The sequence below is a fragment of the Besnoitia besnoiti genome, chromosome III (assembly GCF_002563875.1).
Source record: "Besnoitia besnoiti strain Bb-Ger1 chromosome III, whole genome shotgun sequence".
NCBI classification, from domain to species: domain Eukaryota; phylum Apicomplexa; class Conoidasida; order Eucoccidiorida; family Sarcocystidae; genus Besnoitia; species Besnoitia besnoiti.
The window spans coordinates 3,000,095-3,024,937 of record NC_042358.1 but is presented as its reverse complement, the minus strand read 5'-3'; the positions used below and the strand labels follow the sequence as shown (position 1 = coordinate 3,024,937).

The 24,843-nt window shown below is 58.4% G+C and overlaps 3 protein-coding genes across 3 annotated transcripts; 1 reads left to right on the top strand and 2 right to left on the bottom strand.

Moving 5' to 3' along the window:
* Positions 1-575: 575 nt before the first annotated feature.
* On the bottom strand, positions 576-9,030 carry BESB_047140 (uncharacterized protein; the record flags this gene model as incomplete). Its single annotated transcript, XM_029363165.1, has 13 exons — positions 576-693; positions 1,271-1,422; positions 2,121-2,822; positions 3,284-3,455; positions 3,941-4,017; positions 4,286-4,414; positions 4,919-5,073; positions 5,318-5,668; positions 6,045-6,171; positions 6,492-7,054; positions 7,679-8,132; positions 8,504-8,560; positions 8,953-9,030. The coding sequence occupies 13 exons, from the start codon at positions 9,028-9,030 to the stop codon at positions 576-578; spliced, it is 3,135 nt and encodes a 1,044-aa protein (XP_029220531.1).
* Positions 9,031-12,494: 3,464 nt separating this feature from the next.
* BESB_047130 (uncharacterized protein) lies at positions 12,495-19,348 on the bottom strand (the record flags this gene model as incomplete). Its single annotated transcript, XM_029363164.1, has 5 exons — positions 12,495-12,615; positions 13,066-13,155; positions 13,865-14,254; positions 14,558-15,132; positions 15,677-19,348. The coding sequence occupies 5 exons, from the start codon at positions 19,346-19,348 to the stop codon at positions 12,495-12,497; spliced, it is 4,848 nt and encodes a 1,615-aa protein (XP_029220530.1).
* A 3,484-nt stretch (positions 19,349-22,832) lies between these two features.
* Positions 22,833-24,314, top strand: BESB_047120 (uncharacterized protein; the record flags this gene model as incomplete). The annotated part of the gene is made up of 2 exons (XM_029363163.1): positions 22,833-23,605; positions 24,080-24,314. The coding sequence occupies 2 exons, from the start codon at positions 22,833-22,835 to the stop codon at positions 24,312-24,314; spliced, it is 1,008 nt and encodes a 335-aa protein (XP_029220529.1).
* Between the last annotated feature and the right edge of the window lie 529 nt (positions 24,315-24,843).

The window sequence follows — 24,843 nt, the reverse complement described above, 5'->3', positions numbered from 1 at the left end:
TGCACGGCATCAGCCCACACCTCGCAAGCTGACACAGGCCATCGACCAGACAAGACACCCGTGCAGAACTCATAAAAAACGAAACTACACCTGTCCCCTAAAGAGAGCGAGGCAGAGACAGGAGACGCCTCGAAATCTATGGCAACGGTTGTTTCTCTAGACTGTAACGCTGCGGCGACAGCGACGGCAAGCAGAGCAGATGTAGACAAGAAAAATTGGAAAGACAGTTGCGCGACAGATTTAGAAACCGCCTTTTGTCTCTCTTGCGATTCTGCTTCCCCTTTTTCTCCTCGTATTCCACTGCTTTCCAGGACATAAACATCCAGCATGGCGAAGGCGTGCGGTCATGAGAAAAAGGCGAATTCCTTCTTATTTTTTTCGGTCGTCTCCTAATTTTCATGCCTCAGACTTCCATATTTGACAGATCGAGATACGCCTATCGCATGCGTTTTCTAGTAGATGCTTTTTTGCTTCGTTTTATATTTTTCGGCGCTGCTGCACTAAACCTCAGGCGGGTCTAGAAGCGGACGCGAGTTTAGCTGCTTTCTTCTATTTTTTGAGTTTTTCTTCCATTTTCAGCTCCGTTGCGGCGGCTCGCGGATGCGCTGCACATCAAAGTGAAGCTTCGGCTGCACCCGGAACGCGGGCGCCATCTTCCCATCGGGCTGCACGACGGGGGCGTCGTTAGCAAAGCTGAAAATACAAAGAAAAGACATTCACGGCACAAGACACTTCCGTAGAACAATCGACAGTGCATGAAGGTCCGACCGCAAATTGTGCGACGATCCACATATATATACATATATATATATATACTTGTGCAGAGGCAGCACTGAAGCACATACATCATCTGTCTCTGCGTCGACGGTTGGAACACTCTCACGTGCGGCACTCTCCGATTACAAGCCGAAGCACCCGCCGTGGACCCGGTTGCTTGATGCCTTTGGAAGCAAAGCCTGGGCTGTCCTGAGTCGCTCTGAGCTCTGTAGATCTCGTCCGTGCCTGCCTACTACTACGCAGGTATACATATAAATATAAGTAAACATATATATATATATATATATATATATATATATATATATATATATATAGACGCATGAAAGATACGTTAGCGCTCGCATACCCCAGCGAGGGGCGTATTATTGAGAACGCAGCCGATGCGCAAGATTAAAAATAGAAACATGACATCTTATGACTACTTCTAGAGCTGCACTGAGAAGCGAGAGGCTTTGCAGCACGCGACGGCAGCTCGAGAGTCTCGCGTTCTCACCCCACGATGACGTTGAGAGGCCCGGCGTTGTAGGAGGCGAAGCCCTGGAGATTTCCTTCGCCGCGGCGGCGTAGCATCGCAGTAAAAGAGACACTAGGTCGAACCGAAAAACGCAGAAAATCGCGGAGCGACACGCCGCTTAAGAAGCCTCTCTGATGCGCACATCGCAGACACCCGAAAAAGCCTCGGGAGTGAGACAAGAATTGAAGGGAGAGACAAAAAAAAGCGAAAGACGGGGCGAGAGGAGAAGGCCGCAGAGACAGAAGCTAGACGAGAGTTCGAAACCTTAGGCAAGACCGTAGAAAAAACATGAGAAAAAGAAGGAGCGGACGTGTCACATGCAGTGGACTGCAGGGGGGGAGGGGAGTGAGGGATGCAAGAGCTGGTCAGCGAAAGCCAGCGCAGCGAAAGGGAACAGCCAGAGTTCGTCCTCGTTTCAGATTCAAGAATCGGAAGCACGCGCATATCGTTTTTCTGCTTGATCGTTATTGCAGAGCTCTCCAGCGTTGAAAAGTCAACGTGAAAGCACAGATAATGCGCCTGAACGGCTTGCCGCCCTGGTGCCGATGAAGCGAAAGGAGGCGAAGAAGAGCGTCCAGCGTGTGTGAAGCTCTTTTCTCGGCAGTGATGAGATATATGCGGTGCTGAACTCTCTTGACCGGCCGGGGGCTTTCGGGTTGTGACATGGAGGCCGCTCCCACGCCGTTTCAAAGTGTATCTACGGCGCGCGACCTCCCTCCGCCGCACTTCCGTCTCCCCGCCTGTGTCTGGCCGCGGCCTTCGCCTGCCCTCGACCTGGAATTTCTCAGAACTCTACGGTGACCTCGAATCTCTCCCTCGCTTATCTCACCTGCTGCGCTTCGAGTCTCGCGGCAAGAGGCCCGGCGATGAAGTCGCTCGCGAGCTGGCGGAGGGCGCCAGTCAGTTTCCCAACGAGCCCACCATGGAGCTTCCGGATGTTTTCTTCGTAGATGTCGCTCGCGCGCTTCTTTACAGCTCTCTGCACGTCGTCCGCGAAGCCGCCCCATCGACGCGATACAGAATCTTCTCTCGCGGACGCATTCTCCCCCTCCTGCTCCGCGTCTTCTCTCCCTGCGTCACGCGCCCGGCGCCTCTCTGGCGCTGCACCCGGCGGAGGCGAAGGAGCCGTAGCCGCCGCTGGCTGAAGAGACAACGAAGGTGCCGCCAGAGAGGAGCAAGAAGGCGAAGCAGACGCCGCGCGGGGGGCGTGCTTTTCCGGGTCGAGAAGTTCAGCAGACACGCGCGTCAGCGCTGCCCGCAGGCGCGGCGGAAACCACGCGACGTCAGCGAGCTTCGCAGCGCCTGCGTGCACTCGCGAGCGGAGGAAGGAAATGGCTTCGCTTGAGGCGACCGCGGCTCTCTCGCGCATCTCCACGGCCAGCTCCACACTATGCCGCAGCGCCTGCTGCAGGGGAAACTCTTCCGCGTGCAGAGCCGAAGAAAACCGCGAGGCAGCGAGCGACTCCGGCACCGGCGAAGCCTCGGAACTGAGCACGAGCTCCGCGGCTTCGCGCTGCAGATCGGCGATGACCTGCGAAGCCAGCATGGACAGAGACAGCGAAATGCAGCGTATGAAGCGAGAAGAATCCACGCAAAAGAAACACGATAGCTGTGATCACAACAGCGAAGGCGAGAGGAAAAGAACCCGCTCTTCTCTGAGTGGAAAAATCATGAGAAACACTGCATTTGAAGAGTATATTACGCCATCCTCTCAACTCTCTTGTGCGCTGAGCAGTGCCCGTTTTAGTCCCCCGCTATTAGTCCCCCCCTACCCCTCGTGCGGTTTGACACCCCACGGCAGTGACGTCCGCTTGATGAGAGAGGCAGAATCGCTCGGGGCCTTTCCAAAACAGTTTCAATGCTCATCCAATCTCCGCAATGCGTCCCTCTTCGGAGACGTCAGTTTTGACCGCACATCTCCTTTTTCTCGTTGTCTCCCCGGCGCGCGACAGGCGCCATGACGCTCGAAACAGGTTTCGTCCCTTCGCTTACCTTCTCTGCCGCGTCTCGCATCTTTTCGCTTGCCACTGGGGCGCCTTCTTTGTTGGAGATGCCTCGCGCGAGAGAGCTGAAGAGCCGACCGGGTAGACTCGGGCGCTTGAGCGCCGCGAGAAGCGCCGCGCGCAGCCGCACCCGCGCCCGGCGCTCAAGAAGCATCAGCTGCCTGCGCGGAGAAAATCAAGAAAGCAGTTTTACGAGAGGTAGGAAGGCCGAGGCGGAGCGTGGGCGGAGGCGAGAGCGCCGGAAATCGTTCGCAGGAGAGCCGATCTCGTGGTGGAAACAGAAAAAAAACCTGGGAACACGGAGACGGCCCCACTGTAGCAGAAACGCAGAAGAAGCGCCTCGCACGAGAGAAAGAACTGGGAGATGCGCCAAAGAGAGACAGAGAGACACAGAAAAGTCAAAAACGCCGGGGGCCGGCAAGCAAGGCAGAGGCGCACGACGCAGAAGAGGAGGACGCGGACGCTCGAAGGGATGACGGCCCCACGTAGGGCGAAAAAAAGATGAGGACTAGAAGAAACCAACGACGCGTACAAAGGCCGCAGTGACAAAACCTCTTCTTTGCCTCGTAGGCGTGGAGCGGAGAGGGCATTTCAACCCCCGGCGGGAAGCTGACAGAGTCAGTTCATGGCCAAACATCAAACCTACTGGAGGTAAAGGTGACGCAGCTCGTCCTCGAGGAAAGTCTGAAGCTCGTGACGCGCCAGCTGGCGCGCAGGGGTGTGCTGAGAAAAATCGAAAAAAAAAGGCGAAAATGAGAAAAAATGAGACAAAGTGATATTATGGAGATGCACCGACCCGTAATGCAGAGTATGAACGGTGACAGGACCGTGAAAGCATGGAAAGGGAAGACAGGAGCTCAGTGTGTGTGTCTGTCACTTTCATGGAGAAGGCGCCTTCTGTCTCTGTCTTCTCCTCGTGGTGCCTCGTTTTCACGCCCCCCTCCTTCCTCCCCTGCACATCCCAAGCCTGTAGACTGCCATTAGCTCTCACAGCGGCGGAGAGCGTCGCTGCATCGTAAAGCGGAAGGAGCGCGCGAAGAAGCTCAGACGCTTGGTGTCCGAATCGAGGAATGACGAGTCCGTCCAGCTCCACGTGTCTTTTCCACTCCTGAAGGACCGGCTGAGAGGGAAAGAGATACGAGAACTACGCGGAGAGGTGAAGCGTTCCGCTTGCTACCTGCGTCAATCAAGCTTTTCCTTCTTCGTATGCTCTCCCTCCTCTCTGTTATCTGTGAGACGACCCTTTGACGCGCACGCCGCGACGCTGTGGAGGCCTTCTCAACTATGCTCAACACTAGATACTCCCTGCGTATGTGCGCCTCTCCCATCGCTAAAAACTCGTTTCAGCTCATTCTACGAATCGCTTCGCTCGAGTTGCTTCCGCGCGTTTCCCGCTCTTTTCCTGTTCCGTTGGTATTTTCTCTCTCCCGACAAGAAAGTCCCTTCAAAGCCTCCCGGCGCTTCAGCGGTCCTCGCTTTCCACGCTCGCCTTTCTCTGCTTTTTTCGTGCGACGAAGGCCTCTGCGCTCAGCGTCGCGGCTCGGCCTCGCCCGTCTCGCGTTTCGTCCATGGCCTTCGTGCCCCGCGGAGCCTCTGCTCGCGCTCTGCCTTCCGGTCTTCTTACCGCCGCCGCGGCGAGGATGTCTCGCTGCACTGCCCAGGAGAGAACGTCGGGTGCAACGAGGTCAGCGAACTGAGCCTCATGCGGCAGCAGGGGCTGTGGGCGCTCGCGCGCGTCTCCAGGCGCGGATGTCGCGAAGAGCTTGCTCACGAGAAGGTCTAAGAAGACACGCGCCACGAAAAGTATCAGCAACAATCGAAAAAACTGTCCTTTAGCCGCCCGGAGCGTACATACACGAGAAACCCGCCAAGAGAAAGCCACAGGCGCGCGGGTCAAGCCCCAGAGCGACGGCAGCGTGCAAAGTGTCTCACTCGAGAAAAAGGCGAAAAAAAGAGAAACACGTTATGCCACAGTCGTCCTCCGCGGACGTGTCTGCGCAGTTTCTTTAGCGCTGAGCAGCACCTGGCAGTGTGTCGTCTTGGGGGCTCGCGCTGCGTGTCTTCTCGGCTTGTCTGTCTCCCACGCGGTCTCCATCTCTCCGCTCCGCCTGCCTCTCTTGAGCCTCCGCTTGCTTCGCGCCTCCTCCCTCCAGGCCACCTTTGCTTTCTTGCTTCTGTGCCTCGCGCTCCCGGCGGAGCTCCTCGCGTTGCCTGCGAGCGGTCTCGTGGCGGAAGCGCGCCTCTTCGAGCATAGTGAGAAATTTCTTCTTCTCCGTCGAGAAGCTGGGCGACGCCTTGCCTCCCACCCACGCAGACTCAGGCAGCGCGATAATGACGGAGCGCCGCGAAACAGAAGAACCCGAAGACGCGGACTCTGCAGCAAACCGGCACACATGGAGAGAGGCGGCGTGTGGGCGTCCCGTGGAGACGGGCAAGCGGCGGGTGAAATCGCGAGGTAAGGGAGCAACAAGCGAACCGAGACGTTTTTCGACTCAACCAACTCTGCAGAACCTTAAATATCTCAGAACCTGCACTTCTAAGACAGCGAAGGACGCGGAAACACCGCGCTGAACTACCCAGAGATCGTCTCGCTCAGGTATATCACAGCAGAGAGGGAGAAGCCGTTTTAAGGGAAAAACCGGACATAACGCGAGACTACGAGAACGAGGACGCGTATTGAAAGCGCCCCCCAAGTCCTCGCGAGCCCAGACGCTACACAAGAGAAACTTAGACTTTAGATTGAAGTTTACCGCGGCCGGCTCCGATTCCTTCAGTCTGGCGTTCCGGACGGGAGTCTCCGCCCGCCGTCGCGAGAAGGTCATCGACCGCAGCAGCAACGGCCTGAGTTAGCGCAGGCTCCCAGTCCTCCGGCGTGTCCTGAGAAAAAGTAAAAAAAATCAAGAGCGCGCATGCTCTCGAGTGAAACGTACCCGAGGCTAGACGCGCAAAACAGACAGCCTGGCAAACACAGAAAAAGCATTCGAGACAGGCGCCCTAAACCCTAAACGTATGCGAGGAAACGGGAAAGAACGAACGCCAGACACACCTAGAGAAGAGACGACGCACGCACTGGCCTCGGGCTGAAGGAGGAAGACGACCTGTAACCCGACACAGGGGGGGAAGAAGATCAAGCAGAGAACAGAGACGCTGTCGGCGTTTTCCTCGCCGTTTCTCTGTCCTTTTTCTGCGTTACTTACCATCAGAAGTACGACAACCGGAGGGATGTCCTCCTCCTCTCTTGACGCGTGCTTGACTTCTTTTTTATCGCCCTCTCGCGCCTTTTGTCCTTCGTCTCCCTCTCCGCGCTGCCTTTGGCGGTCCCTCACGCCCCGGGCGAAGCCGCGAAGCATGACCGCTACCTCCTCCGGCAGGCGGACCTGCAGCTCCGGCGTCTCCGCGCCCGAACTGTCTCTCCTGTCTCTCTTGTCCTCCGCCGCGGGCTCTCGCCCCCTCGCCGCGAGGCCCTGCGGCGTGGCGACGCGGAGCTGCCGCGCCTGCAGCGGAATCAGCACGAGCGAACTCACGCCGCCGAGAATACGCGCCCACTTCGCGGCCTCCGCGGGCGTCCGGTCGCGGCGGGCGGCTTCCGCGAGCGCCGCTGCAGGTCGGTCGCTTTCCTCCTCTGCGACGGCGCCGCCGTCCTCCTGCGCGTCTCGCAGCGACTGCGCAGAAAGAAGCGAGAAAGGCGTTGCGGCGTAGTCGAGGTGAAACAGAACTGAAGGAGTCGCGCCCGGCAGGTGCTGCAGCGACGCGAAGACGCCTGCGAGGCAAGGCACGGAAAGGCATCCAAACGCTCAAAGGCCCACCGTACGTACACACGGCCACCCTTAGATCCAGAATTATCTGCCCAAAAGCACATCCATATCTCTTCATATATATATATATATATATATATATATATATATATATATTTGTATATTTTTTACACACACAGGTACGCGGCCGCAAAGGAGCATCAGAACCCTCACAGGACAGAAAGACGTATCTGCACACGCGCAGATTGTCACGTAACCACACACAGGGACATCAGCGACTCCGCGAAGAAAACTCCCAGCCTTGCCTATGCATGAATATGTATATATATGCATATATATATATATATATATATATATGCATATATATATGTATGGATATGTATACCAGTGTGTGTATAGATATATGGCTGGGCCACAGAGGATCTGTGCCTCGCCTGACAGCGCATGCAGCTGCGTCTGCATGACGGTAGATACAGAAATAGAGGCCAGAGCACTGCCTCGCGACAGGGCCTCATACTGCAAACGGTCGTAAACGTCCCGACTGTTCCGCAAAGGTGTTTGGATAAATTGGGCATAGTTTTATGGAAAATCGATTCGGAGAAAAAACCACTGCATCTCTTTCGCCTCACCCTCCTGCGAGGGGCGTTTTTCCTCGCCCGTGGTCTGGGCGACAGCTGCGTCTGCGTCATCTTCAGCGTTCTGTGCGTGCGCCACGTCGTCTTCGTTTGCTTTTTCTCCTCTGCGGCGCGCAGCCTCCACGGCGGACCGGCTTCCCAGCTCGCGGCTGTCGGCTGGACGTGACAGCGGAAGATCTAAGAGACGCGCGACCAGAAGCGCCTTCTCGGGGTGCGAGGCACTAAGCACCGCGACCACGAGCGGTGAGAAGGCCCCCAGCGCGCGGGCTTCCTGCTCCGCTCGTTCATCCTCCTCCCCCTCCTCGCGACCCTCTCCCGGTCTGCGGACGCGCGCGGAAAGCCGCGCGGAGACGCTGACTAGAGGCGGCAGCGAAGACGCCTCAATCAAGAAGCGACGAAGCGCCAAACGGGCAGCCCCTGCAGAGGCGCCGAGGAGCTCCGAGAGCACCTGGCGGGCGGATCGCGCAACAACCGGAAGGAAACCCCGCATGCAGAGGCGTCTCCTTAGTTTCCGCAACACGACGCCGCGGCACTCGACGAAGAATCAACCCCCGTCACCACTTAGACTTCTGTGTGGATGTGTTCGCAATATATATATATATATATATATAGTGTCTCCTCACGCAGGCAGCTCGGGCCGAACACCTAATTCGTAGAAGCCCAATGATTCACCTATCTGTCAGTGGCCCGCGGCGCGGCGCAGCACATAGCGTTGTTTCCTTCAAACGTGAGCGAAATTGCCAACGACCGCATGCAGAAAAAACAGAAAAAGCAAGAAAATGTATATATTCCCCCCTCTTTTGTAATCTCCGTACTCACCAAAGCAGACTGGCGGCGCGGCGCGCGCGCGAGCGGCGACGAAAGCGAATGCGGTACCTGAGTGGAAAGAGAGAAAAGAAAAAGAAATGCGATACGAGAGCCAGACCCGAAAGAAACTTGAAGAGAGACACGCCTGCAGCCAGACGCGCACGGGGCGTTGCGCCGCCCTTTATAACTCCTTATGCGGCAAAAAATCCAGCGATACATGAGCCACTCATACAGTCTCAGAATATGAATCGCGTCACCCAGCGCAAGCGTGCCTGAATTGCTCCATACCTACCTATCTACTAGTATATGTATGTATGTTTGTATGCATGCAAATATGTGTGGATGCGTGTATGTATGTATATGTACTATGTATGGCAAATGTTTATACATACGAGTGAATGCAGACTGATTCTTGGGTTGGCACCTGCGCATCCTTTTCTAAACGAGGCGGAGCTGCTCACTGCGAGGCCGGTTGACTGATGAAGACGGGCTACGTCGTGAGAGACTGTCAGGCTTTGAACGATTCCTTCCCCTGCCATGCTGCGAACGAGACTCACCGACTGCGCGCGAGAGTGGGAGAGCGCGAGCGCGTGAGAAAGAGGTGCTCCAAAAGGAAAGAGAAAAAGGAGAAAAAGGCAGAGGAAGGTTAGGAAAGAAGTCTTCATCGACGCGGACAGGCGGGAGCGCCCGCTCCCACCGCAGAAGCGGCGGAAATCAACTGGAAGCTTCACTTCTGACGCGGTCCCCGCATGGCAGATGTGCCCTTGGCGAAGCTGCGGCGCTTCACTGCCTCTGCCTGTCTCACCGGCTCCCCTCGACACTGCACGCGACCGCGGAGAGGTTGTCGCCTGACATCTCTCTCTGAAAGAAGAAAGGCTACACGTCGCAGGGCACGCCAGAGACACACAAGAGAGAGAAAAAAGAGAAGACGAAGGCAAGAGAGGCGCAGAAGACAGAGAGGCGACAGATCTTCGGGGAACAGCCAAGCAAGAAGCGCGCCACGAAGACGAAGGGGAAAGCACGTCACGCGACGAGGCGAGAGAAGCGGCGCTGGCGTCGTCTCTCGCGTGCGCCCTCGGCGACGCGCTGTACAGAATCCGCGGTGAAGGAGTCTCCATCGTGCGTATGCCACAAGGTTTTCTCTTCTCTCAGCGTCAGGGTGCGTGCGACCGTTTCGCGGGGGGCGGCGTATCAAGGCCTGGGTTCTTCCGTCGCCGCCTTGGCCCTCGACTCGGTAGAGAGAACAAGCAGGAAGGCGCTGCTCAGACTCCGTCTTTTCTGCTTTCAGCTTCCTTTTCGCGGGCACAGGCGTTCGGCTTCCTCGCCCTTCTATTCGAGACAGCTGCGCGAAAGGCAGAGCCGCGCACAGCGACGGAGGAAAGCAGACGCGCAAAGGAGTGTGGAAAGACTCTGTTTTGACACGTTTTCTGCCTTCTCCTCACCTAAACACGGACTCCGAGGCTCTTTCAGGCGCGCTCACTGCTGACGAGGCGAGCAGAGAAAACCGGAAGACGCGGGCGCGTCAAAGCGCGAGACACAGCAACACACAACTCGACTTTGAAGAGGCATCTCACGGCTGAGACGCTGCGAGTGAGCGCCGCTTCGGCTTAGGAGACTGGAGAGAGAAAAGGCTAGAAAAGGGGAAGCAGGATTAAGACAGAGGCGAGAGGCAGAGACTGGAAGCGTGAGCCAGTTGCGAGGTCTCGAATGGCGGCTCGCTGCACAGACTGTGGCCTTCTGGCGTGGGGACGGTATACGTTGAGAAGTGAGAAGGCGCGCCGTCAAGGCACGCACAAGCGCTTTAAAAGTTTTGGAAGGATGAAAACGAAGCAAGAAAGAAATCGAGACACTCTGCAGACGCCAGGAGAGAGAGGCGCAGACCCCCAGGTGGGCGTGGATCGCCTCACGCGACGGCGGCTGAGGCGAAACGAGGCGCCTGAGAGAAGATAAATCAGAAAGGGATGAGAGCGGCGAGCGCGGAGCCGTGATGTAGAAGGGAAAGCAAAGACAAGAGAGAGGACTAGCACACGACAGCGCTGGCGGGACGAGAAGGGCGAGACAGAGGCGCGGAAACAAGAGGGAGACAGACTCTGGTCTCACTTAGAAAGAAGAGGGCGAGTGGAGAAAGCAGAGAAGAATATTGAGGGCACGAATAATAGAAAAACGAGCCACAACTCTGCGCGGGGACTTCCCGGTAGCAAGACACGTCGTCCGCCGCAGGCCCTCGGCCTCGCGGTGTGTCTAGTCTTTTTCGCAGAAAATTTTCGCGCGCATGCAACGCCGCGACAGAACTCCAAACATCTACACCGCCAGCAAGTTTATATCCTTCCCAAGCGGCAGCCTCTCTGTGTCGTTTTTTAGAGACACAGATCTTCTCAGTTCCTGCGAGTTTCAGACGACATTCTCGTCCGGCTCTTCTTGCGGGCCTCGACGTCGCGGCGCCGGAGATCACTTGCACACTCCTCGCGAGAAAATCCCGCTGGGCTCCAGCGCTGACGGCGCGGAAGAGTTTAGAAAAGCAGCCTTCAGATGTCTCATGCTCTTTGAGGGAGTTCAGAGATTCGCTCGACATCCAGGTCGCCGACAAGCGGATATGCAGGAAGCCTTGCAGAATAGGACACGCAGAAAAAAGGAAGGCGCGACGACTACCTCCCCCCTTGCCGCATCGGGGATTTTGTGGCGGGTCGGTGAGCCAAGACTCGATTGTGACGCGCCGCTGTTTCGCGAAGTTGCACGTCAACAGTTTCTAAAATAAGAGAAAAAACGGTGTCCCCTGATGCGAAGGGTGTCTGCGGTCGAGGGTGACTGTAAAACTGCGTCATAGAACGGAGACAAGATAAGAAAATTGTTGCTTCGCTTTCGCTGTCTGAATAAGCTTCTCTCCAGTCAGCGAACCGCTTCAGTGGATATCGATAGCTCCTCTGCTGGCGAGGCCTATCCTTTGCGTACGCACATACTCGCCATGCTTGAAAACAACACGAGGAGAGGAAAGGAATGAAAACCTGAGTTGCAGGGACATACCGGAACAAACCTCTGTGTTCCATGCATCAGTACAATATACAAATATATATATATATATATATATATATATATATATATATATATATATATATATATATATATATATATATATATATATATATATATATGGATAGCCAGAGAGGAATGGAAAGATACCGATTTTTGGACCAACGTTGTACATGTGCTCGTGGATGTGTGTTACTACATAGGTAAAATTGTCAGCCGTCAGATTTAAAACCGAACTGTTCTCCAGGGATACAGGCCTTCAGTAGGAAGAGGCCAATGCTCGATCGGAGAGATGCGTGTGTAGTCTTGCTGTCGCCATCGAGAAAGAGAAGGTCGACTGGGTATCTCATGCGAACGCTTCGCATGCAAATATCGCTAGCTAAATCCCTGAATCTGCCGAGTGCTAGACGGCTGTAACGCAGCTGACTGGGTCACCGAGGTGCGTTTCTTCCGCCCTCGGGTTCGCCTAGAGAGACCTGCAGGCTGCCTCGCCGCCCGTCCCTGCCGCAGGTGACGAACTGTATCCATTTCTACAGAGAGACATGGTACCTCTCTGCCAGCCGCTGTGCGCCCTCGTCTCTCCCAGTAATACCGCGGCGCCTTCAGAACGCTCGCTGGGATGACCACGCACCTCGGTGACCGCCGCCGCGGCGGAAAACGTACGTTTCGCAGCCCCTTGACACTACTTGATACGAAGCGTCTTCAAACGCGAGTTCCATGTGCTCGCTGACAGCACAGAGCGCTCCACGGCCCTAAAGCCCCGGGCGCTCCGGGAGCACGTGAGTTTGACGCCAGAGTGGGTTTTCGAGCGCCACGTCAACGAAACGTGTCGTCTCGTCTGCGCAAGTAGACAATCGACGAGTCCGAGAGGACTCTGATGCACGGACGCCACACCGGCCGGCCTCCCGCGACACTGAGTCTAGCTCCACCCTGTCTCTCCTGCGCGGCCCCGACTATAAGCCGCCACGGCAGCTCGTCAGCCCATGCCCTGGGCGAGTCGCGCGGGACCGCCGGAGCGCGCCTTGGTTCGGAGGTAAGACGACAAAGGGAAGCGTTTGCCGGAAAAAATCGTGGCTTCGCGCCCGCGCCCGTGACGGCTGAACAAACACATGCACGTAGACGCTCCGTAGCGCGCAACATGCCTGCCGCGCCCGCCATCCCGAGCGCCGCTACGCGCCTCGCTTCACGCAGAGCTCTTGAGCACGTATGCGGCAGCCGACAGGAGAAAAGGCCACGCCCCTCCGCCGGCAAACGCGCTTCCGCCGACTACGCCCATCTTCAAGGTTTTGCAGTGTGAAGGTATGTACATGCTGCGGCGGCGTCTCTTATTGCAGCAGGCACTGAAACATTACGCAGCTTCCGAAGATGCATGTGCAATACCTCGAGTTTGAATGCAGAGCCGCGAGCGACCCCCCCCGGCGCGTGCATGGGGTGATGCATCACGGCCCCGGATAGGTACACTCACGCACACGTATATATATACACATATGTTTATTTATGTATACATGCGAATATCGTACATGGAATTACACACGCGCAGCCCTCACCAGACCATACAAAACTCACTAGAACGCTGGTACGGACCGCCCGGGAGCCGGCAAAGACGCCGGAAGCCCCAGAGACGACCCACGCCAGACCTGGCGCACAGGGCGGCACAGCCGCGCAGTCCTGAGAATTTCTAGACGAAGAAACTGAGGCACAAGCGTATACGTACATGTATACGCGTGTGCACGAAGCCGGGGGCAATTGAGTTCAAAGCGGTGTCGCACTAACGCCGTAGCCAAGGATACATTTTAGCCATGCATGCGTGTAGGCAAATACACATGTAAGACCTGCCAAAGAAATGACGTTTACGCACTGATTCGGACACTCATCTGAGATGAATGAGCGTCGACGTTCGCACATCAGAGGAGACATTAGTGCCTACAAAACAGAGATACCGAACGTGGTTCCTGTTGTACGCTAAAATTCGGAACTCTGACGGCCTCCACACTCCCGCCTCGCCAATTGCCTCACACTACCTCCGCCGCACTTGTGCGCTTTGTTTCAACCATGAATTTGCACGCCAGTATCTCGATGTGCTTGACTTTCGCTAGCTCGTGGGCGTCTTCCCTCCTTTACAAGCTTCCACACCGCGGCACACCCCGCCTGTGCGCAGCAGAATACATTTTACATCTCCAGCTGCTGCATGATTTCGTTTCAGCCTCTCGAGCCTTGCCTCGCACCATCTCCGCGCGCCTCGTGACCCGAGAGGCCGCAGCGCTGAGTCGCGAATCCCCGCGGGACAGTGGAGCGATTCCTATCGCTGGTTGCCGCGGGCCCCCTTGCGGCGTCGAGCGCCCTCACGTGAGCCTTCCGCCTGAGATCTCGCGGCTGCGAAGCAAAAAGGAGAGGCTGCTTGCCGCCACGGCGAGGCCCCCTCCGCCCGGGCGCGCAGCCCGAAAGAGCCCCGGGCCCGCCCCCGGGGATACCGCTGGCCCCGCGCCCGAAAATGCCGAGCGCGGCGGCGACGGCGAGGCGGAGGCAGCTGGCGGCGCCGACGAGGAAGACGAAGCAGTAGATGACGGCGCTGACGCCTGAATGAGGGAGGCCTGCGACGCTGAGAGCCGCGCGGCGCTGTGGGCGGCGAGCGCCGAGGACCCCGTGGAGCGGCAAGCGCGGCGGTGCTGCAGCAGCGCCCAGAAGGACGACGAGGAGAGGAGGTCCCCGCAGGCGAAGCAAAACCGGCAGCCGCACCTGCGCAAGAGACAGGGAGAGACAACGCACTCAAGCAGGCATCGACGCCGCAACCGGCAGCGCCGCGGGGGAGGCGGAGCAAAGAGCGGAGACGCGCCGCGCCACGCATGGCGAGCGCCTCCAGGGGCGCCGCAGACGCGCTACTGCGAGGACATATAAGGTCTCACGAGGTTTTGAGGTCATCCGCAGAGTCGCGCCGCAGGCGATCGCGCACAAGGCGCTCATCCGGCGCGCAACACTCCCGGCTACGCGACGTCTATTATTGTATGCAATCTTGGCTCCAACCCTTCCTATCCTCCATACCGGCAAAGCACGTCGTCTAGAGAGCCGACGCGCTGAATCGCAATGCCGCACCCTGGGCACCGGCGAAACCCGTGGATGCGAACGTCTTCTTCGAGGAGGGCGAGCTGTCTCTCTTGCTGTCTCTGCAGGTGCCCAGGCGGCAGCAGCAGCCGCAGCACGTCGCGCAGCGCCGCTCGGACCTCCACAGGCGGCGTTAGCGCGCCCATCTCTCTCTCGTCTCCGTCCCCCCCTCCGATTCCTGTAGACTCGCCGCCCTCATCCGCCAGCATATCTACCTCCGTCACGTCCTCGCCTTCGTGCTCGTGCGCCGGGTCCGCGCCATTTCCTTCCGACTCCACCAGCGGCGTCTCTTCGGGTGCCTGCGCGCCGGAGGCACCTGGGCTTGCAGGCGTCCCCGGCAACTGTCCCTCGGGCTCGGGCGACGCCAGCGCGCGGAGGAGGGCCTGCGCCGAAAGCGCGGAGGGCAGGTCTGCGTGCGTTTGCTTCAAGTCCTCGTACTGCAGCCACTCGCCGAGCGTCGTGCAGAGATAGCCGACAGCGGCGTCGTCGAAATGACCCGCGCGACACACGGGGCACTGCACACGGGCAGAGAAAAGGAGGAAATCCGCAAGTGTCGCACAAGACGACGACGCAGGAAGGAGGAATACCTCCTCCCTTGATCGGAATGAACACAAGCAGGTGCGTAGGAGCCTGCAGAGAGGATGCAGTCACCACGCATCAGGCGACAGAGAAGGGGGAAGAAACCGCAACCATTGCCGAAACGAACACCCATGAGACAAGCTGCGTCTGTTATGGAGCGCGACCGACAGGAGGACCCGCAAAAATGCCAAGAAACTCGCAGGGCGTTCCGACCACAGAGTCAAAGGGGCTGCGAAAAGCCAATGACACGCTGAACCAACACAGGCGCCGGCGACGTGACCGCAAGACAGAGGCGGGCGAGAGGAGACGTAGAAGATACGAGAAGCCGCGACAGCGAGACGACGATCCGCCGCTGCATCGCCGCGAAACGTGAAGCGGCCTTCAGCACCTCCTTCGCATCGAGAGAGAAGCTACAAGCCTGCAAGCACAGCGCAGAAACACGCGTCATTCCCCCCTCCCTCGTTGCAAGCTTTCGCTTACCATCGCCGGAGCGACGTTGCTGAGAAGCTGGTGCTTTAGCCACTCGCCGGCGCAGGCCGTGCAGACCTCATGGCGGCAACGGCCAACCATGGAAATGATTTCTGGGAGTTCAGTCGCTTCTCCGTCGTCTGCGGCCGCGCGAGAGGCTGTGTCGCCCTCTTCAGACCCCGCGCGGCCCGCGTCTCCTCGACTCGGTCTCGTTCTTCCACTGAAGAAAGCGCGCCCACAAGGGCGGCCTGCGTGAGGAGTGTGGGCCCCAGCGCTCCCCTGCGACCGCGAAGTTGCAGAGGCGAGACTCGGACTCAGAGGCCTCACTCCCGCGCCCTCGTGAGGGACGGGGGCGTCCTCGCCTCCGAAGTCTTCGGGCCTGTCTTCACACGCGGCACCCGTCGCACGTGCCTCACGCGCGGCCGCTTCTCTCCCGCGCGCCTCCCTCCGCGCGCGCCGTGGGTGAACAGAAAGCTCGTACAGGCGGCAGGCTAGAGCGTCCCCCCCTTCGCCGAGGGAGCGCTCCTGAGGGATTTCGTGGCTGCCTAACAGCGACGACGAGCGAATGGAAGCCGTCTGCACCGGGCTCTCTCCACCCCCTCCGCCGCCCACTGCCACGGCCCCGAGGCCAGACAGCAACGCTCCGCCTGCACCGCCGCCGTCGCTGTCGCCGCTTTCGCTCTCTACTTTGGGATGGCGTTCGCGACCCTCTTCCCCACGGTGTGTCCCCTCTGCTCGCGGAGTCGCCGCATGCCCACCTCCACTCGCGTGCCCGCTAGACCGTCTCCCGCCGTGGAACGTGCCCCCGCTGTCTCCTCGCTGACCTCCATCATCTGTCCAGCCTTCCGAATCGCTGTCTCGCCTTTCTCGCCGACGCCTTTGCTCTTCAGCATTGTCGCCGCGCCTACCCCTCGCATCCACGCCAGGCTCTGAGTCCATGTTTGTGGCTGCAGCCACATATGCACCTCGATCGCTAGCCGCGAAAAATTCGAGGCACACGGGGCACGTAAACACGCCGTCCGCAGCGTCTCTCACCCTCTTGAGACACCTGCGCTGCACACACGCGCGTCGCCGCTTCGCCCGGTTAGCCGTCCACAGCACCGCCACACTCCGCGACGCGCTGAGCAGCGCCTCAGAGTCTGCGTCGCCGCTCAGCAATTCCTGAAGACTCCCGACAGCAACCGCGGCGGCCGTCATCGTCCCCGACGTCGCAGCCGCTGAGACAATGGAGTTCCGTTCACTCTGAAGCTCCGCGAGAGCGCGCGTGGCACGCACAACCAGGAACTCGCGCGGCGAGTCGGGCGCTCGCGTCGTTCCCCCAATGCCCGGGCGCGGAAGGAAAGGACGCTCTCTGTCCTCATCCTGCGCTCGCGCAGCTCTGCCCCGGTCGTCGTCGCGCCCCTGGAGAGCCTGAGGCTCCCGCCCTACCTCGGCGAAGAGACTGCCGAGCACGGAGAGCATGCGCGACGCCTCGAGGCCCGCCGAAGCCCCACTCGGGGCTGCGAACCCGTCGTGAACGACGACCGCGCGCCGCCCGGTAGGGCGTGCGTGGAAGAGAGGGGGGGGGCGCGGGGCCGGGTTCGAGGCTGGCGAAAACGGCACAGTGGCGGAGGGAGCTGGAGTGGAGCTTCCTGCGGCGGCGTGGGCTGTCGAGGCAAAAAGGCGGTCTAGGTCGGCAGTAGCAGCGAGGGGGTGAGTCACGCGCGAGGCAGACGACGTATGGAAAAACAGAGACTCTGGAGAAGAAAAGGCACTCTCGCGGCTGTTGGCGGACAGTTGAGACGCGCCGCCCGACTGAGGCGACGATGCAGAACGGGCGGTACGCGTGCCTCCACTCTCGTCTGCGTTTCGAGAAACAATGCGCGCTCTCGAGGGGTGCGCGAACTGCCGCAGAAGCACGATGGACCCTTCAGCCGGCACCTCTAGCGAGTCATCGAACCGCGAGAGCACAGATGCGCTGAAGCCGACAGGCGCCGACGCAAACGTGGACGAGGAGACGGGCTCTCCGTCTCCGCCATTGCGCGGGGCTGCCGCATCTGTGGCTGAGGCAGCGCTCGCGGACGAATATGCAGATGAAACCGAAGAGGTCAACGGGCACGAGGACCACCGCAGTTCACCCTCGAGGGCGGCAGACTGAGGTAGACGACTCTGCCCCGCTTCGTCGGCAGAAAGTGCGTTCCGCGGCGTCGCGTTGCTCTGGAGTCTCCCTCCGACCGCGTGCCCCGGACTGATTTCGGGCAGAGCCTCCTCCAGCGAAGCCCGTTGTCGGTACACCAGCGGAAACAGTTCGCTTCCAGAAGCCTCGTCGGCATGGCGCCCTCGGTTCGTCTCTCTCTCGGCGCCTCCTGCCTCCTGCCACGCCTGCGGGCGACTGGCTGTCCCCGCCTCTGGTGTTTGCCGCTCCTCCTGTCCCTCCTCCGTCGACCTCTCCTCGCGGCCCGCCGTCTCCTGCAGCGGAGACAGCACATAATCTGCTTCGTCGCCCCCAGCTCCAAAGAGCTCCGCAGCATTCACAATCACTCCTCCTTCGAGGAAGAGAGCGTCATCGTCCTTCGGCGCCTCCTCGCGTGGCTCCGTGCTGCCCGCGCGCGTCGTCTCCCCCGGGGCACGCGCTAGACGACTCTCGATGCCGCCTTCGACTGCGCGTCCGCATACATCTTCGCTTCCGCCCTCCGTGCGAGAGCGGACCAGCAAACGCCGGTTCGCGGACTGCCCCCGCCTGTCGTCTTCGTCCTCCTCAGTCTCCGCCACGCGCTCCTCGTCGGTGCGCGTTGAAGGCTGCGTAGTCGAGGAGACTTCGAGAAGTGACGAAGCAGACGAAGGCGCCTGGAGCGAAGGCGTGGAGTTCGCAGGCGTGGAAGGGGCGGACCCCGGAGACGTGTGCTTGCGGTCGCTTACGGAGGCCGACAGCAGGCCCTCCCACGCGCTGGACTCCACTGCCTCGTCGCCCTTGGGTCTCTGCAGGCCGCGAAGGCGCTGCGCCGCCTGCCCGAGTCTCCTCAAGCGCCCCTGCCACAAGCTCCGGCCCCGTGGCGAAGGCGACAGGCGACAGGAAGACGCCAACGAAGACGATGACGCACACATGGACGCAACGGACGTCAGCTCGGCTTCAGTGCCTTCGTCGACGGGGCGACCGCGCGCGTCTCGGCTTAAACACCGCCTGCTCTCTTGCTCGTGCAGGACAGGCGGGAGAGGGCCTTCGCCTCCCTCCTCATCTCCGCCCTCCTCCATGGACCGGCCGACAGGGGGAGACAGCGCCAGCGTAGGCAGGCCTGAGCACGACGTGCGCGGGTGCGTGTGCGCGCCTGAGAGGCCTGGCAAGCGCAGGCGCGACAGAACGCGGCAAAGCACTCCCGACGACGCATGTCCATGGCGCCCAATCGAGCTCTCGAGACAACTACCAGGCGCCACCCGAGAGGAAAAAAGAGACGGAGAATCGACTGCGCCGCTCACAGCGTTTGCCGATGTCACCGCGACGTCGCCGGCGCTTCTGCACGAGCCGACGCGGGGCCTGTGGAGCGCTCGAGCCGCGAGCGGCCCGGTCGACTGCTCCGAGACCAGCGAGGGCAGGAGGACAGAGGGCGACACGACAGATGAATCATTCAGCACTGCCGCCGCGGCTTCGTCAGCGACGTCTGCGGCCTGTGGCACCGAACGCGGCCGGCGAGTCGGAAGATGAATCATCGCTTCAACGAAGAATCACAGCTCCCGGCCTTGGCAGACGCCGACACGATGACTAGAGGCTCAGCCGCAGGAAACACGCAAATGCGAAGCTGAGGCACGCGGGACGGGCGAAAAAAAACGTGTCTGCATACACCAGAGGCACGGGACGCGCCTACTCGATCTGTGAGGGGCAGTTGAGGGGGCAGGTGACGAAGGGTTAGAAAAACCTAACGAAGGACGCGAAACGACAGAAAGAAATGGCATACACGTGACACTACGCCTGTACACAAATCAGATGCACGACGAGGCGACAGCACCAAAAAAGTATGAGCAAACAAGAGCCGAGGTAGAAAGAGAGAGAATGACTGACCGCGATGCTAGAACGCCAACCAGTCAATAAGGTGAGTCGGTGGAGTTAAGAGCTGGACCGCTGGTATGGCACCGCCGTTGCACGAAGCACAGGGGACAAAGTGGCGAACACTGAAGAAGCACACAAAGAGAAAAGCGGAGCGCCCCGGCGAGAAGAAAGCCAGAGAGAGCTTGAAAGGCAAGAGTGAGGACTTCAGGCACGTGTGCCCCTCACACAAGAGTTGGCGGGGGGCGCGAGACACTCGCGGGCAAGGTCAAACACGACGAACGCCGCCAAAGGGGCACAGAAAAACACCTATCACGAAGAGAAACAGTGTTAGGCTTCACGCAGACAAGGAAAGGGAAGCACACGGGGTGTTCTAATGGAGCCTCAACCCGACAGCGATCCAAAAAAACCTTCAGCCACGGTGCAACGGCAGAGCAAGCGAAATACTAGATCCACTGAGTGTTGACGCAGCGCACACAATCGCAAAAGACAATATTTGGACTTGGTGTATCACAAAAGCCACTGCACACAGACGGAAAAGCAAAAACTCGTGGTCTCTACGAGTTAAACCGGATGCAGGAATGCAAACTTTCCCTGTTTTTTCGACAAGAAACTGTTGCTGACGCATTCTGTGACGGCACGCGTGGCACGCGCTCGACTCAACTGCGCAGCTAAGCTACGCACGGGTGGCGTTGACGCAGCTGAGACCGAAGGACACAAAAGATGGGAGAAAATCTGCGCCCCGAAAAAAACGCGATGAAACCTTCTGTTCGCTCTTTTGATGAAAAACGACAAGCGAATCTCTAGCATGCAGCTGGTTGTGCAGCACACTCTCGCCGCGCCTGACTATCTCGACGTCATCGGGTCCGTGAGCACCCGCCTACTCTGCTGAGAGTCGGAGTCATCTTGCAACTTTCTGGTGACCGTTCGGAGCTCGGTTCCTCAAAAGACACCGTCGAAACATTCACAGAAGGCCGCTGTTTGACATTCCATCCTAAAGCATCTGCCAATCACGAGAAATGCACGAGGAGTACGCACAAACCTCAGCAATCACAACGTGTGGCGTGACGCGCACGCACACGCCGAGGCAAGCGAGACCGGATCGTCTGCAGCTCTCCCCTGCGTTCGTACCATCCATTGAGTGCCCGGGGGGTCCTTCTGACAGTCTTAGCGAAAAGCTTCTGCCTGGACGACTACCGCGTGTGGAAGGGAGGAGACGATGCGGCCCTCACGCGATATCGCGGAGCAGTAGAGATCGATGCAGGCGTCAGACCATAAAGTACCACGAAAGCAGTCCGCCCCGAACGCACGCCGATGTAACTTCAACAGCTCCGTAACGCCGTACATGCGCGCATCTCCGTCTAGAGAGTTGGCACCGACAGCGACACAAGACGGCAATAGAGACGGGATGATGGCAATACTGCTTGAACGCCAGTTCCTGGCCTTGGCTCGTGTACAGAAGCGTGCTGGGCGCTACGGTGCATTTCAGACTTGGCCCGGCTTAACTTTGAGAGGTCTGCACGGTGCAAGATTAGAATAATATTCTTGGCTGTGTTTGGTTAGGAAAGGGTAGTGAAGCCAAGACTTCTCATGGCAGACGTGGGTGAGAGCCGGAGCGCTTCGACGGCAGCTGCACGCGAAGGGCGGGACTGAAAATTCTCAGGTGAGCAGAGCGGCGGAGGCATGCCTTCGTTGAACGCCTGAGTTGCTGAAGACGAGATAATAGGTCTTTCTAATACTAAATCAGCTCAGAACCGGGGTTCAGTACCTCCGATTTGACAGTCTCCAGAGAACCGCCAGTCTCCCGGTCATCTCGGGTGCTTTTCCTGTCAGCCCCTGGGGCGGTTGAAGAGTCCACACCCGCTTTTCCTTTGGTTCCATTACGATTCTTTTCCTTCACGTTAGATCGGGATGCGCCTGAACTGCGCGTTTTTACCGCGCCTGATGATTAAGCGGATGAGTAACGAAGTCGCAACGAATCGTTTGTTTGTGACCGGCAGGGGCGGCCTCTGGCGGTCAGACATGGACCGGTGTGCTCGCTGCAGCGCGAAAGCTGTTCCCGTTTCTAAGCCGAGGCACCCAGGCGGCAGGGGAAAACAGTGAGCGAGGACGAAAGCGTGGTCCTTGATGACAAGGAGGGAGTTACGTGTCTGGACGGCGCGTGCGCCCGCGCATTCTCCGCTAGGAAAGAAGTGAGGAAGAACCTCCTTTTTCTGTAAATGACGTTCAGTGTATGCACTGACACAACAGATGACATACTCACAGGACTGAGGGCAAACAAGAGGAGGTGAAGGACTATTTCTGTTCTGGAGGATACATATCATCGAGGAAAGAACTGTGTCTTGACTGGCATTCCCCTGCTTCTTCGATTTTCTCTGCCTCTTCAAGTGAGCTCACGAGAGACCAGCAACAGCGGATTGTGAACCAGTGATACAATACATCGTTGCTTTTTGCAGTGTACACACAGTTCCGAGTGTGGCGTTCCACATCTGGTGAAAACCGTCCTTTTCATTCTCTGTTGCTAGACTGTATGAAACGAGGCCTTCCGTTGGCGTGGAACAGTGCCGGGGCGTAGACTGGCTGCTGCTTTTTCATTTTTTTCCCGTCGTGACTTGAAGTTCTTCCTTATCCTTCATTTTCGATACGTATTTCGGCCACTCTCTTTTGCCCCTGGACAAAGGCCTTCACTGACGGCCGTGCCGGTACCGTTTTTCCCCTGTCGCTATCCGCGATTTGTTGTTTTATCTTCCTGCTTTTCCCCTTCTCCTGTCTCCGTCCGGCTGCCTTTTTTCTGCTGTTTTTTGCTCAGCGGCCTTCTCTGTCCCGTTAGCACGAAGCCTACCGCGTTTGCTTCGTCCTCAATACCACGCTTCGTCGTTTCCAGGTTTCTACCTCTTCGTTTTCCTACGTGAAGCCACGTTCCACCCCTGCTCTTGCGCGAGCGGCCTCGCTTCCTAGTATTACACGGCTTCTTCGCGCTTTTGAGGAGAAACGTTCCGTCGTTGCCTTTTTCGGGGAGTTTGCTGGACAGAAAACGCTTTTCTCCATCTGTCACTGTTTTTGCCCTTTGTAAGCGTCCTGCTCTGCACCGCCCTAGCCGGGTCAGCCCATTCCGGCGCTCCACGAATCTTTGCTCTACCTTTTCACACAATGGACGGCGACTTTGGTGCAGCAAGTGGAGGATTTGGAGACATCGACGACTTCGCGTCGTCCCAGGACATGTCTCTGAACCCTTCCCCGCTTCCAGCCCAGAGCTCGACGTCTCCCTTCGTTTCGCGCTCCCCTCGCGAGGATTCAGGCGCGAACTTGCAACTCAGCGGCGGCTTCGGCGATAGCGACCTGTCTGCCTTCCAGCCAGGTGCTGACACATTCGTGAACGGTGTTCGGGACGCCTCCCGTGACGTGGACCCTTTTTTCGACAACGCGTCTCGCGCGGCAGATACGTTCCTTGTAGAGGAGAACGACATGTTCCTCATGGAAGGCAACGGCGAGAAGCGTACCTCGAGTGAAATCGGAGCCGGAAGCGGCTACTCGCCGCCAGTCTTCCAGGAAGAGCGCGCCGCGAGTCAGAAGCGACTTGGCGAAGAGGACGAGTTCAGCACTCCGGGTCACATGAACGGCGTTTACGGCCTCATGCCGGAGCCGACGCCGGCGGAGCCACAGATTAGGAAAGAAGAGATGCCTAATGGACAGCCTGCGCAGAACAGCCAGAGGTCGACGAGCGCCAACGTGGATACCCAAGTTGACGAGCAGGCGCGACGTGCCGTCGAAGCCGTGCAGGAGCAGATGCGTCGCGAAGTGGAGGCGCGACGCAGAGAGGAAGATGAGATGAAGCGAGAGCAGAGGGAACTTGCTCAGGAGGAGCTCAAGGACTTCTACGAGCGCAGAAAGCAGCTCATCGAACGGCGCAGCAAAGCGAACCAGTAAGAGCAAGCGCCAGATAGGAGGCTCAAGACTTGCAGGGTTCCTCTTTCATGTTGTAATACCACTCGCTCTTCAGCTTGCTTTCACAAGAGCACTGGGGCTCGAGTGTGATACCAGCAAACCTCAAATGAGCGTCATCCTGCAGCCAGCACTGTGTTCAGCTTTTCATCTCGAGGGCGTGTTTGCAGCGGGCGCACCCTCGTCCGCGTGTATCGTTCGACTTTTTTGCCTTAAGACGGCCGGATGTCCTGGTAGATCTGCAGAACCTTGGAAGCTTTGCACTCTGTGCGCAGCAGTTGTCAGATCTTTCCCACGGCGCGGTTTAGGGTTTAGGGTTCCTACGGCGCGTGTTTTCCTTGTGCGTTTCACCGAAGGCGCCGGACTGCGCACCTGGGTCTTGCCTGGTCGTTCGCTGCCGATTCTGCTGTTGCATGCTTTGGGTTTCCATGTGTGTCTTCCGTCGGTGTTCGCAGGGCGAAGGAGAACGAGTCTGGAAATCTGACCGCAAGCGAGCGCAGCGGTAGCTGGTCGAGAGTCATTCAGTTGATTGATGCGGATGATAAAGTCCGCTCCCGCGGGGCAAGCAGCGCTGGAGCTTCGAATGCGGCCATCGGCTCGAAAGACCGTTGCAAAATGAGGGAGTTGCTCGTCGAGCTGAGTTCGCAGGAGGAGGGCACCGCGGGCGGTGACAAGCGCGGTATGAACTGAGTGTTGCAGGAAATGTTTACAGCGAGATATCGAGTTTTGTGAGGCGACAGGACGACGGGGGTGCGTGCTGGAAAGGAAGAAGTCCAGCTGACTCAGGCGTACTCGCGAGAACTGCGCTCGAGGCTGAAAGGGACTGCGGCATGGGGGTCGAGGTTTGGGAAGCAGCCTGAAACAGACACTCGCCCGTGAAGAGCACTAGAGGCCTTTAGGCACAGGCAGAACATAGCAAATGTGCGGAGGGAAAGAGGTACATACCCAGGGTGTCGCCACCAGAGAAGCTGCTGTGTCGTGCCTGGTCAATGGAGGCGGAATCCAAGTGCAAAGGCGCACAAGTACATGGATCTGAGAAAGGCGTCTGCAGCGTATACTTCTACAGACGGTCCTGTCTGTTCCTTGACTTAATTTCTGTGCATTCACACGAGAGATCGCTGTTGCGGCCTCGCGACAAGCTCCTGCCAGGCACACACGGTTTGCTGAGTCACCGGCGCGCCAAGCCGCCGCTTAGTTCCTCAGTTGGCTTCAGAACGGA